General features: G+C 53.5%; 1 protein-coding gene across 22 annotated transcripts in view; it reads right to left on the bottom strand.

Moving 5' to 3' along the window:
- The window catches only part of MICAL3 (microtubule associated monooxygenase, calponin and LIM domain containing 3), a 156,535-nt gene that overhangs the window by 76,146 nt on the left and 66,695 nt on the right, over nt 1–13,694 (bottom strand). For 21 of the 22 annotated variants that reach the window (XR_008710134.1, XM_055567379.1, XM_055567325.1 and 18 more), the window contains one exon: nt 23–360. Coding sequence is in view for 21 of the 22 variants with exons in the window: in XM_055567379.1 (XP_055423354.1) it covers nt 23–286 (264 nt within the window). In the remaining variant the exon portion in view is untranslated. Of the gene's footprint in view, nt 1–22; nt 361–3,881; nt 5,024–13,694 lie in introns of those variants that run through there. The other variant, XM_055567368.1, reaches the window with a different exon arrangement.

Genomic DNA, 13,694 nt, shown 5'->3' with positions numbered 1-13,694 from the left:
TCCAGGGAGTCCCAGGCCCTACCTTGGTGTTCGTGCACACCTTTCCCTTCTTGTAGTCTTTGTGGCTGCCCCGCTTGTCCAGCTTTGCCCAGAGGGCCTTGGCTTTCCAGTAGTTAAGCTTGGACTTGAGCTTGTGATAAAAGGAGCGGTGGTCCTTAGGCTTCAGTTCCAGGTGGTCACAGAGCTCTTGGAAGGCCTTGAGGGTCCCCTTGCAGGTGGTGGCCTGCACGAAGCGGTCAAAGAGGACGTGGGCCCGATTCGTGGCCTCGTTCTTACTCTCCTCCATGTCCCTACTCTCGGCGCCCTGGACAGGTGGGGCAGGGGGAGGGCTGTGGACCCGCCTGATGCCGTCACGTTAACCTAATAAAGAAAAAGGGTTGGTTAGCACGTCCCGGTCGGTATCTAGAAACATCTTCTAGGAGACAGTTTCCAAGTGCAGGAGTCATCTGTTAGACAATGTAACACGCGGCCTGCCCTCCACACGCCAGGCACCATCTGAGGCCCCGGGAATGGAGAGGAGCAAGACTGCTGCTGTCAGGGACATCACAGCTGAGCAGGTGAGACAGGCTCGCGCTCCGCTGAGCATCAGAGAGAGAGGCACGGGGCTGGGGACACGGGCAGAGGCCCCGTCACAGGGAAAGGGTCCTCACCCAAGATGGGCCTCTGAGGGACAACAGCTGAGCTTTCCAGGAGGAGCAAGTGTCAGCCAGCAGGGGAGAAGTGCAGGACATGGAGAGGAAGGAAAGTAGAAGGCCTGCAAGGGAGACTTACAGAGGAAAGGACTGAGTGAATGCTGACACCAGGCCAAGGCGTGACAAAGAGAAACACTCATCTGGGGCGGGGGGCGCGGCGAGCTCCCCTCTGACCCTGGTACATCTGACCTGCCTTGGTGGAGGGGCACACTGGCCAGTCGGCCGAGGCTAAGGCCCAGGGACCCGGCGTCCAGGTGGGAGCCGCCCACTTGGGGCTGGCCAGATCGCACGGAGAGTCCTGGCAAGAGGATGGCCCGGGGCCCCGGTCACCCGTCTGTGCTGCCGCCCCTTCCACCCCTGAGATCTGAGACTCGCGGACGGAAGGGGCGGCAGCACAGATGGCTGTCTGGAGAGATACAGAGGCATGGGGTGGGTGGGGGAGGAGGTAAGTGGACACGGTACAGACGCAGGGGAGGGCGCGGGGAGGTCTAAGAGGACCACGTTCACTCACCATCACCACCTAGAAGTACTGTGAGAGCTGGGAGGCAAGGGGCCAAGGGCCAGGGTGGCGGGGCAGCAGAGGAGCAGGGCAGGCCAACAGGACGAGCAGCGGCATGGCCGGGGTCCACGTGCAGACACCCCAAGGACACTGCTGCCTCCCTCAGCCCCACTGTCCCCTGAGCCAGCGAGGAGGTGAGAGGAGCCCTCCCGCCACAGGGCTCACTGCTGGGGCTCCAGGTGAGCAGCCGCCCAGTGTGTCCCCGCCTCCCACTGAGCGAGACACAGGGCCTCACGGGAGCTCAGCTCTGTAGAAGCGGGAGTGACCCACTACCCAGCAAGGCAGGTGAGGGCGAAGGGAGCCACCAACTGTCTGCTGAGGATGCCACCTGCCTGCCTCCCAGCTCCGTCCAGAAGCAGCGCCACAGAAGAGACCCGCCTTCCATCCTAAAGCTCTGAGGAGGTGAGAAGCACCTTGGAAAGGATTAGTAACACTCTGCTTCTCCCCACACCTTGCCATGTATTACAAAGTTAAACCAGATCAACTGAAGGTGTGGGCGGTTTACCCTAGATACAAGGAACTGCCATTTCCCGGGTTTCCCTCATCACCAAACACAACAGTCCTCATGTTCTCGTTGTTGCTGCTGCTCAGTCGTTCAGTCGTGTCTGACTCTTTGTGACCCCATGGACTGCAGCACGCCAGGCCTCCCTGTCTATCGCCATCTCCCGGAGCTTGCTCAAACTCATGTCCATTGAGTCGGTGATGCCGTCCAACCATCTCATCCTCTGTCATCCCCTTCTCCTCCTGCGTTCAATCTTTCCCAGCATCAGGGTCTATTCCAATGAGTCAGTTCTTCACATCAGGTGGCCAAAGTATTGGAACTTCAGCTTCAGTCCTTCCGATGAATATTCAGGGTTGATTTCCTTTAGGATGGATTGGTTGGATCTCCTTGCTGTCCAAGGGACTCTCTCAAGAGTCTTCTCCAACACCACAGTTCAAAAGCATCAATTCTTTCATGCTAAGCCTTCTTTTTGGTCCAACTCTTACATCTGTACATGACTACTGAAAAAGCCACAGATTTGACTATACAGACATTTGTCAGCAAAGTAATGTCTCTGCTTTCTAATATGTTATCTAGGTTTGTCATAGCTTTTTTTTCAAGGAGCAAGTGTCTTTTAATTTCGTGGCTGCAGTCACCGTCTGCAGTGATTTTGGAGCCCAACAAAATAAAGTTCGTCACTGTTTCCATTGTTTCCCCATCTACGTGCCATTAAGCGATGGGCCCAGATGCCGTGACCTGTTCTGTGGAGGCCAAAGACAGTAATTCTTTACCTGACACACGCTGATTTGCTTCTCATCTCAAATACATCACTAACTCAACAACCTCCTATACACACTGCTAAAAACACAGCCTTTCCCAGCACCCCCGTGGCCAAGAGTTCAGCGAGAAATGGAACTGGAACTAACCTTCAGTCTCCCCAAAGCAAGCTTATTCTAGATAGAAGAACACAGCAAGAGAAATATGTTAAAATTTCTCAAGAATCCATTCTTTTTCTTACAAGCCAGTGGTCATCTTAGAAATGTCAGGTGGTCAAAGTTTGTAAGTGGCAGAAAAAACCAGATGTGTTTGTCCAGAGGTGGAGGAAAGGGGAACAGCCAGCCAGTGGCTAGAAACCAAGGTGGCAGGGTGTGTGCTCCGTGGGCGCCCTCCTTGCCTCCTGCCCCGGGCGGGATGGGACCTCTGCAGCTGTATCTGCTCCGCTCCTGTGGCAGCAGAGGGCTCCCATGATCCGACCTCTGCCTGCCTACCTGTGTTCACAGGTGACTGGCACTCCTCCAGCCACAGTGTCTGGAAAGCACTGACCGCACCAACTCCAATCACTCCACCTCTCGTCCGGCCCCTTGTCAACAAAGAAGATGATTTTTCTTTGTTCCTAAAGAGCAGCAGCTGCCTTCCACTCCCTGCCAGGATGAGCAAGGAGCCCGAGGGACCTCTGTGTTTCAGCTGACCTCAACACACTCAAGATCCTGCGACATGCATTTCTAAAAGCCTCTCCCTCTCCTGAAGTCTCAGCATCTACTTTCAAAGAACTCTGAAGTATGGGCCAACACTCCCTGGCTGGCTGTGTTTGAAATAAATACCTCCAAAGAGCTGCCCATTTCCTCAAACCTCACCACACACAAACTCCTTCATTAACACCTGCCGCTCCACCCCCTCTGCTGATGCAAAGCGCTTTCAAATGAACAGGCTCCAGTCGGAGGTGCACGCGGAGGAAGTGCCCATCCATGGGAGTTCACCCCAGGTCACTAATGACAGCAGATAAGCGGAGGGAAGGTGGCTCCTGGGACAGTGTGACAGCCGCCTGAGGTAAGACTACACTAGATCAAGTCCCTCGGGCTGCCTCAGCTTTCCTCCTCAACAAGCCAAGAGGCCACAGCAGAGACACTCCAGTGCCTGTTCTGCAGCTCTGCTGGCGGGACGTTGTGTGCAGCCTGGGCACTGCCCAGTGCTGGTCCACGCTGACGGCCGCTGGGCAGACAGAAGGCCCTCCACCATCACCCCCATGCCCTCATTCCTGAAGGTCAAACCCAGGTCGTGCTTCTCTCAGCCTCTCCTGAACCACCCCATGGCTGTGTACGTCCCAGCAGCCTGGGAAAACCAACAGTCGTGATCGCAGGAACCTACAGACCTGGAAACCCAGCTGGAAGGTGCCAGAAATCCGGGGGGTTGAAAAGCCAAGGTGTGGAAGGAAGGAACAAGGAAAGTGAGGAGTCTGAGGAGGGAGGTTGGAGGAGGAAGGGAGGCCCGGTCTCCCGCGGCGGTGCGGTTTCTGCCGCTGGCGTTGCCTTGCGAGCTCCAACCTCAGCAGCTGACTGCTGACTCAGAAGCACATTCCTTGGCTGTGGAAAGGAAAGTGCTGGAGAGACAGCCTATGAAGAACACGCGGGAACAGAGCCTATGTTTCTATTTATAAGAGCAAGAGGCTGTTACTGACTCATGGCTGGTTTGAGAACACTCAATCTCTGGCTCTTAGAATAGATGGGTGGTTACTTGAGGGGTGGAGGAGATTTATTTTTAAAGATAGAAAAAGGAAAGAGAATCAAAACAACAAAATGACAATTATACTTCAAGGATAAAAAATCAGAGCCAAGTTTGGTTAAATTTCTCCCGAGCTTCTCCACCACTACTAATATACCAGCATGTGTGCAAAGCTGACTCGTGCGAAGGAATCTATGAAACGCTCCCTTCCTAGTGCACTCAGAAGCGCTGCTTGTCTGAACAGACCTTAGGAGGCCAGGCAGACAGGAAGGCTTGTTTTAGAATGTCATTAGGAGGAAACTTACAGAGATTTCTTCGTGTTTGCGGAAACAAGGACCAAGGTGTCCAAACGCCTTGCGTTCTTGATCAGTCTCTCTAAAAAGGACCGCCCAGGCCACCACCATCATCTGTGGATGGGGACACTGAGTCCCTCGCCTGGGGCGGCTGACTGAATCAGACCATCTGGAAATGAAGCTCCTTGTCACCCCAACTGCTTCCCAGCTCTGGTCCCAAAGCCCTCTCATCCCTCACGGCCCTGGGATAAGGTTCTCTGGTTCCCAGGAAGCAGCTCACAACACAAGAAGGAAAGCAGACATTTTCATGATCCTTGTTCCTGACTTCGCTCCATTCCCTGTTCTCTGACCTTCCATCCTATTTAGCATCAGATGAACACTTGGCAGGATGCTGAGGACACAGAAGCCTCCAGGTGGCCCTCCCCATTCCCTGGTTCTGCTCTTTAGTCCTGCCCACCGGTCCTAATTCCGCAAGCACGTGACTGAGCATCCCCACCCCCACCCCACGGGCTCAGGGCAGGGACTGAGTCTCTGCAGCTCCAGCAGAAACACTCTAGTGTCTGTGGAGTTGACAAGGGCATCTGTCCGGGATCCCTACGTGGCTAGGGAGGAGGAGGCGGAGAAGTGGATGGAGGTGACAGAGGAAACTTCTATCTAATGTGAGGGCTATGCAAGAGCAGACGGCTGGGCCAGAAGAGCAACTATGAATGCAGTACTCTGCTATGGGCCCTCAGACCACTTTCTTCTGGCTGTGAAACAGCCCTCTCTAGAGGGGGCCAGGAAGAGCCTGGACCATGACCTCTGGGTTCTCCTCCAAGTCTGCAATTCTGAACAACACGAATCCCCAATACTGTGTTTTCTCAAAACCTTTTATTTTACTTTCTTCAATAGCAACCTATTTCTTCAGGAAAAACACCTACACAGTTGACCAATGAGTCAGAAAGGACTTCTGCTCATAGAGAACAGACCCGTGGTTGACAGGGGGAAGCGGGGAGGGAGAGGGATAGGCAAGGAATTTGGGGTTGGTAAATGCAAACCATTATACTCAGAGCAGACAAACAATAAGGTCCTACTGTACAGCACAGGGAACTACACACTCAATGTCTTGTGATAGACCATGAGGGAGGAGAAAACACAGAAAGAATATCTATGTGTACAACTGAGTCACCGGCTCTACAGCACAGGTCAGCTACGTGTCAACCAAAAAATTTCTGTAAATATATATATATATATATATAGGATCACAAAAATAAAATATTGAAGGATCAAAAAATATATATAAAACTGAACTTTAAAAAGAAATGACCCCTGCCCTTTGTCACCCCAAGCAAATACTAGAAAGAAAGTCCAAGTCAGAACCAAACACCGGTAAACATAACAGCTGATGCCAATGCAAATGCAGATGCCTGCCCCCAGACAACCCAGAAAAACAAAGAATCAAAAAGAACACTAGCCCCAGTCCCGGGATCTCAGGAAGTTATCTTCACTTGCAAAATGAAGGCAATGTTCAATGAATCAAAGGGTTTTTTGCAGGAATTGAGGTAATGAATGCAAAATGTTAGCAGTGCTGGGTACACAGCCAGACCCAGTAAATGACAGAAGTGTTACTATTAACTAGTAGTTGATAATCCCATTCACAAAAGGTTACATTAAGCTAAGTAAGTGGCTACTCACATAACAGAATGAGAGAACTCAAGACCGCTCTGTCTTTTGAAAGAAAGAAGAATGTAGTGAAGCCTCCTTTGTGCCCCCCGCCCACCCCTGCCTGTCCCAGAGGGTGTGACCAGGGCACTGGGCAGGAGGGGCTGGAGGAGAAGGCCCGCCAGCAAGTTCCTGCCAAACTCCGACGTTCACATGGAAGATACAAGGACTGTCGTGAAAGCAGCCAACACTGAGGAGTTACTAGCGGTCAGATCCAAACGGCATCTCAGCCTCCACCACAATCTACCACCTGCGTTTTGCAGACAGGAAAGTGCTGCTTAAAGACACTTAAGAGTCACACAGCAGGAGAGCGGTGCGGCCAGGTTCCGGCCCTAGAGCCCAAGGCCCAAGCTGCCACGAAGGAAGAACCACTCGAGGCACAGCTTGAGAAACAGTGCCGTCAGAACAATGCACAGCCGCCAGGCATAGAGCCTCCAGAAAGGCAGCTTCAGGTGACATGAGCAAGGATACACAACCAGGATTCTTCTTCTTACAATGTATCACTGTATTGCCTCTTTGAGATGGAGCCCTTCAGTCAATAAAGGCCAGGGTGCTCTGGTGTCACAGGGACTCCGAGTTTCTGCTCCCCAGCCTGCATCCTGCAGCGGCACCTCTCAGGGAGCGATGGACCACAGAGCACCTGTGAGTCACCCAGCACTACTCGGCCTGGCGTAGGGACTCACGGCAGGACAGGAGGGGAACCTCAGCCTAGTCACTACCAAGAGTCCAGAGCTGCGGGACAGAGACCAAGAGTCTGAGGGCCATGAGGATGCAGGTGGGCAAGTGAGGAAAGAGACAGAGAGAGACGCTCACTGAGGTTGTGGAAAAGCACAGCCAAAAGCTGTCCACCTGTACACGGGCTGGACCCGCTCCTTGGAGCTCAGCCCCGTGCACCAGGCTCCAGGCACAGAGCAGCTGCTCAAGAGGCTCTGCTGATTCAAGGCCCTGTGGCAGCCCAAAGGGACATGACAACCCCACAAGGATGGCAGGGGGGCTGCAGGGAGACCCCTCCAGGACTCCTCCCCTTAGGCGGACAAAGCTCCCAAAGCAGCATTAAAGCCAACATTTTTACAATGGCCCATATGGCATCTGGTCCCATCACTTCATGGCAAATGGATGGGGAAACAATGGAAACTGTGACAGACTTTATTTTGGGAGGCTCCAAAATCACTGCAAATTGCAGTGTGATTGCAACCATGAAATTAAAAAAGACTCTTGCTCCTTGTAAGAAAAGTTACGACCAACCTAGACAGCATGTTAAAAAGCAGAGACATTACTTTGCCAATGAAGGTCCGTCTAAGCAAAGCTATGGTTTTTCTAGTAGTCATGTATGGATGTGAGAGTTAGACTATAAAGAAAGCTGAGCGCCGAAAAAGTGTTGCTTTTGAACTGTGGTGTTAGAGAATACTTTAGAGTCCCTTGGACTGCAAGAAGATCCAACCAGTCCATCCTAAAGGAAATCAGTGCTGAATATTTATTGGAAGGACTGATGCTGAAGCAGAAGCTCCAATACTTTGGCCACCTGATGCGAAGAACTGACTCATTGGAGAAGACCGATGCTGGGAAAGATTGAAGGCAGGAGGAGAAGGGGACGACAGAGGATGAGATGGTTGGATGGCACCACCGACTAAATGGTCGTGAGTTTGAGCAAGCTCTGAGAGTTGGTGATGGACAGGGAAGCCTGGCGTGCTGCAGTCCATGGGGTCGCAAAGAGCCAGACACGACTGAGTGACTGAACTAAAACACAGTAACACAATTAAGATTCTCTTTCATAAAATATTTTCCAAAACAAAAATTTAGCGATTAGAGTAACAACATCTGACTTAAGACAACTGGGCTCTCACGCCTGCTTCCTGCACTCTCCATCTGCTGCGTATATCACGCAGCCTCTAGAAAACCCCACCATACACTAGTGAGCAGACAAGCCCCTCCAGCCTAGTGTTACCATGAGAATTCTCAGCTCACGGATTCCCCGAGAAGGTCCCGGGAGCCCACACCCCTGACCTCGCCCTCTCGCTTCTCCTCCTGTGGCCCCCACGCTCGGCCCCTCAGCCACACGGGCCTCCTTGCTGCCTGCAAGCCCTCACTGCCCCCTCATCTGAAATACTTTCCCCCAGGTCCAGTTGTGCATGCAGAACACACTACTGAGCAGCCGCTGCGTGCCGAGCACTGTGTCAGGTCCTAGAAACATCATGGGGACAAAGGAAAACCTCGCTCCACACGGGGCGCCCGTTCTCTGAAAGGCTGGCACGTGTGTGCCACACCTTCACCACCCCTGGCTGTTATTAGGATGTTGCCTCCTCTGTGTGGCCCTCCCTGACCCGCACCGGCTCATCTTTGTTTCCCCCCGAAGCACTCACCGCAATCTGATGTACTGTAAATGCTATTTACTGCCGGTCCTCCTCTCTAGAATGTGAACTCTGTGAGAACAAGGACTTTTGCCCTTTGCTCCCTGCTGCACCGTCGCACCCAGAACCCATTTCTGACTCAGAGCAGCGCACAAGTACCTCTCGGATTAGTGCACGGATGGGTGGCATCGGGGTTCAGGCAGAACTCTGCTGGGGCGTGAGATGAAGAGGAATCAAATGAAAATGCGCTCAGAGCCACCAGGTTGAGAGCAGGAACATGCACGCCTGGGGTCCTATGAGGGGTCCTACTAGGGGACCCAGGCCTTCTCCAAGGCCACACCTGCTCACACGGGCCCCGCCCAGCAGGAGAGGAGCCAAGACCTGGAGGCAGCTTTATTTTCGCAGCCAGTTTCTGAGTAACTGCCCCCCGCTCCCATCAAAGAATCTGGTTCCAGAGAAGAATTTATCAGTGTCAGGAAACACTACATGGCAGCTCCCAGCCCACCTGCCCCAAAAGATAAAGTGGAGGACCTACAAGCTTTCCAGATCTAAGGGGGGTGTGTGTGTGTGTGTGAAATCTGCCTCAGAAATCCATGCTGCTGTCATAAGCCAGGGTGTCTGCAGCCCTCACTTAGGGCTGACGACAAGGGGGAGCGGCACCGCCCACCAGCTTGTGACAAGGTGCCCAGGGATGAGTGGAGAAGGTGGGGGGCACCAACAGACAGCTAGACACCTGACACCCCAGCTTCAGGAGTGGGGTGGGGAGGCGGCTCCTCTGAGCTGCAGGAGGAAGACAAGCCGACAGCGCACACTGACGCGGCCACACTGAGCCGGGACCTGCAGCCTGGGTGGGGGCAGCGCCGGCTGGATTCAGGCCCCCATCCGCACTCACCTGCCCACTCTTGGCACCCCGCCTGCAGGCGCAGAGGCAGCGCCTTTGCCTGTCCGCCTGCACTCATTGTCCTCGCACCCCTCGGGATGTCCCGCCAGTCAGGGGCTTTGCATTCTCTTCTGAAGCTGGCCCCATCTACGATCGAACGTGTCCCCCTGTCTGGGGCATCCTTACATGTACAGCTCAGGGTGTCAGGTCATTCATGTCCTGTGCGCCCGCCCGTCTTCCCCACTCCCGCCTTCCCACACCTCCACCCCGTGCACATCTCCAGCTGCAGCCCCTCCCTTCTGCTGCCTCCCCGTCCTCCTAACTCCCCTCTACCCGCCTGTCCCCACCGCTGGACCCCCTGGCGAGCCCTGTCACCTTCCCCTGCCTCTCAGTCTGGCTTCTGTCTCCATCACTCCACCAAGGGTGGCGTGAAAGGCTGACACTTCAGTCCTTATCTCACTCATTTGCTTTCTGGAGCTTTTCCTGGAAACCCTCCTCTCCCTGGCTCAGCCTCCTGCTCTCAGCCACTAACTGGTCTCACACTGCTCAGCTCCCTCGCACGGCTACAGCTGTTTCGGCTGCCCCCCTCTCTTCATAAACTGGACGACCCCCCCCACAACACTTTTATCTTTGCTGACCTTGCTCCTGACAGCCAAACACCACTGGACATCTTCATGCAGACACTCCATGGGATCCCAGACTAAGCAGCGCACACAGGACACTGTTCTCTTCCCCGGCTCTCTCCCCCTAAGCACTCAGATGCCACCACCGTCCACCCGCCAATGAAGACTGGGGGTCATTTCAGACCCTGCTCTGTGTCCACCCCTTAATCCAATCACCTCAGAGCAAAGACCTGTTGATTCGAACTCTCTAGGACCTCTGGGTTCCAAAGCATCTCCCTATCTGTATTCTGGTGGAACACCTGTGGTCTCCAGCTTGGACCATTACAACTGCCTCTCAATCTTAAACTCCCTACAGGAATGCTGAACACACTTTTCAAAGAAAAAACGTGATCTCTTCCCTTAAATGTGATCTGCTACATCCCCCACTAGCCTACTGTTTCCAGGAAGTAATCCAAAGCCTCAGCAAGGTTCACAAGGCCCCAGAGGTCTCGCAGCCGCCTCACTTCCTCCCATCCACACACAGACCGCTGTCCTCAGCCACCTTGGACGCACATGTGCGGAGCCCCACATGCAGTCGTGTGTTTCCCGCACGCAGCACAGACGTCACACCCTGCCCTCCACCCCCGTGCTCCTGCTCACCTGGGCTGCCCCTCCTCCCCTCCACACTCCCCACTGCTCTGGGGTAAAGCCCAGGTCTGCCTTCCAGCAGCTCAGGGGTGCTAGCTGGCAAGAAGAGGCGCTCATTTCTGTTTTGCACTCAGCACATGTGGCAATGGGAAGGAGGAGAGAGAGAATGAGAGGCTCATGTGGGCCACAGAGTCTACTGTCACAGAATCCAGAAGGGAGAAAAAGGACACGTGACGATCCGTCTGTTACTAACTTGTTATTGACTTAAGGGGCGGAGAGCAGGACTCGGAAGTGGCCAAAGGGAGTACCTGAGGCAGCTCTGGACAGTTCTCGATGAAGAAAAGGACTTCTGTTTTCAGTCGACATTTCAGAACCTCATTTACAGCTTCTTCAGATACTACAGCATCCCTGGTCACCAACATGGTGATGTCTAAGCTCCCCGGGGGCTAGACGGTCTACAGGAGAAGACTCACCGGCTGCCCACACAGTTCTTGGAGATGGAAACACGGAAGGAAGGAGGCGATAAAGCAGGTGTTAAGACTGGTTGTAAAACAGGAGTGGGATGACAGAGCTGTTTCAGGAGGCCAGCAGTAAAGGAGGAAAAAGATCTCTCACATGTCGATGACAACCTCTTCACCTCCACCCACACACCAGGCAAAATGACCCGATCTGCCTCAGCTCCGGGCCTCGGGAGAGAATGCGGCTAGCCACTCCTCTCAGCTGTCTCCAAAGCAGAAATTAACCAAGAGGGCTAATCATAAACCAGTTCTACAGAATATACTTTCCCTTCCCAATTAGCTTAAGAAGGCATGGGATTGGGATGTTCCTGGTGGCCCAGTGGCTAGGACTGCACCTTCCAATGCAGGGGGTGGGTACAGGTTTGATCCCTGGTCAGGGAGCAAAGATCCCACATCCCACATGTCTCGTGGGCAAAAAACCAAAACAGAAAACAGAAGCAATATTGTAAGAAATTCAATAAAGACTTTAAAACTGGTCCCACATTAAAAAAAAAAATTCTTTAAAAACATGGGGGTGGGGTGGGGCATGGGGCTAAGGCATAATTCCCCAGCAAAACACAATCTTCTCTGGATCGAACACTCCTCAAAGCAGCCCTCTCATCCTACTGACTCCACTGAGCTCTGACCATCGACAATCACTCCTGCAGCTACAGCCCAACTCCTTCAGGAGAGAAAGAGTCCATCTGGTTAGAAAAAAACAGAAAAGGTCGGGGGGAGGTAACAACAAACTTCATTTCCTTACGCTTAAGGAATATCGCGAACTCAAGCTGTACTCTGGCAGGCTCCTGAAAGGGCACAGCCCACAACTCCTCCTTACTTACGCCACCCCTGCCCTAGGGATGACCCCCTTCCTGTCTAGTGGGTGGGAGGGGCCGTGGATGCTGAAGTATAGCCAAGACTTGAGTTTCTTTTCTCCCAAAGACCAACTGCCAAAAATCAACTGCCATGAGACCTTCGGGCTCCAAAATTCCAACTACTCTGGGCTCAAGGCCAACACTTAACCAAGGTTTCTCCACAGAGGACTAATTAATCTTCACTTAGTTCAGCACCAACAACATTAGGCAACGAGGCCCCCCCCCAGGGCCTGAAGGCTCTGCTCCACATCCGCCCACGTCCTAAACACCAGCAGCACCCCACGGCCGTGGGGGGACGGCCGCCTTCAGCATCCTGCTCTGGTCCAGCAGCGGCAAGCTTCGGGTGACACGCTGTTCCCTGACCACCGCTGGATTTTCTGAGACCTGTGCCCAAGCTCTCACGGCTGAGTCACTGGGACTTGACGTGTTGTACCAAGTGTTCCCTAGGGGTGGCAGTAGGCATGATCTACTGCCCTACCCTCTCACCCTCTGCGGCTGAGGTGGGCCTGCCTCCAGGAAGCCCTCTCGCAAGCTGGGGGACCTCAGTACCTCAGCTGAGACAGGACCACTCAATGCCGAGCATGACCAGGTCGTCTGGGAGCATCTCACTCTGAGGTTCCCCTTTTGGGGTACCAACTGCGTATTTCACCTTCAGAAATAACACTCCCTGTGGGCAGGGAAAAGGGACTGTATCTGTTCCACTAATCACACATCTGAGGCAGAGACTGGACATCAGACACAAAGACCTTGTAAAGGGCCTTAACTAAGCAGCCTTTTGTCTCAAAAGACATCTGACCAGAAGCCCCAGAGTCTTCTCGTATCACAGCATGAGCAAAGCAGGATGCAGTAACTGTTACACGAGGATGACTACCCCACCCCTGGCCAAAGGCAGCCTCTCTTTGTGCTCACTGCCTACCTCCTGTGGGGCGATTCAACCTGCCTGTTCACACTGAGGCCACGATCCCGGCTAACAGCAAGTGTGTTTTTTAACAACAGGCACTGACAATACAACAGGTGGGCCAGGTCTCTGCCGTCCTGAAGAGTCCGGCTCCTGAAGAGGAAGTTAGTAACAATCAGGTGGTGAACCACACCTGCTTCGTGTGCTGCAGTCCAAATGTACAGAGTGACATTGCGCTGAAGGCAGGGAAATCTGTTTACCTCCTTTTCAATCAGCTGGGGAATTTAGAAAAGAAGGCAGGAGATGATAAGCAGTGAGAGAATATAGACAGCCACCTCTCCCGCTGACCCTTCAAATGGAACCACTGAGAAACAGTCATACTGTAAGATTTTAGTTTCACTAAAATTCCTGCTCACCCTGAAATCAAGTGATAACAGAGCAATAGAATGGCCAAACAGCTAGAGGGGGGAAAGTAATGGGATCCACATAAAGGACTAACTGGGTCACAGGCCTCTAGGCGCCTCCCCTTCAGCCCCGCGCAAGAAACAGACAGGTGAGGCTTGCTCCCTGGCTGGATGCTCCAGCCAGGTCAGGGGCTGGACGCCCTGGCACAGCCAGAGCAGAGGAGCCAAGGCAGAGCCCAGGCTGTGCCAGTTCCTCACTCACAACCTGCGGGGCTTGGCAGAGAGCCGTAAGAGCTCTGTGCGGGCCCCCACTGCCC

This window comes from Bubalus kerabau, chromosome 1, assembly GCF_029407905.1.
Source record: "Bubalus kerabau isolate K-KA32 ecotype Philippines breed swamp buffalo chromosome 1, PCC_UOA_SB_1v2, whole genome shotgun sequence".
Taxonomy (NCBI): domain Eukaryota; kingdom Metazoa; phylum Chordata; class Mammalia; order Artiodactyla; family Bovidae; genus Bubalus; species Bubalus kerabau.
This window is presented reverse-complemented; position numbering and strand designations above follow the sequence as displayed.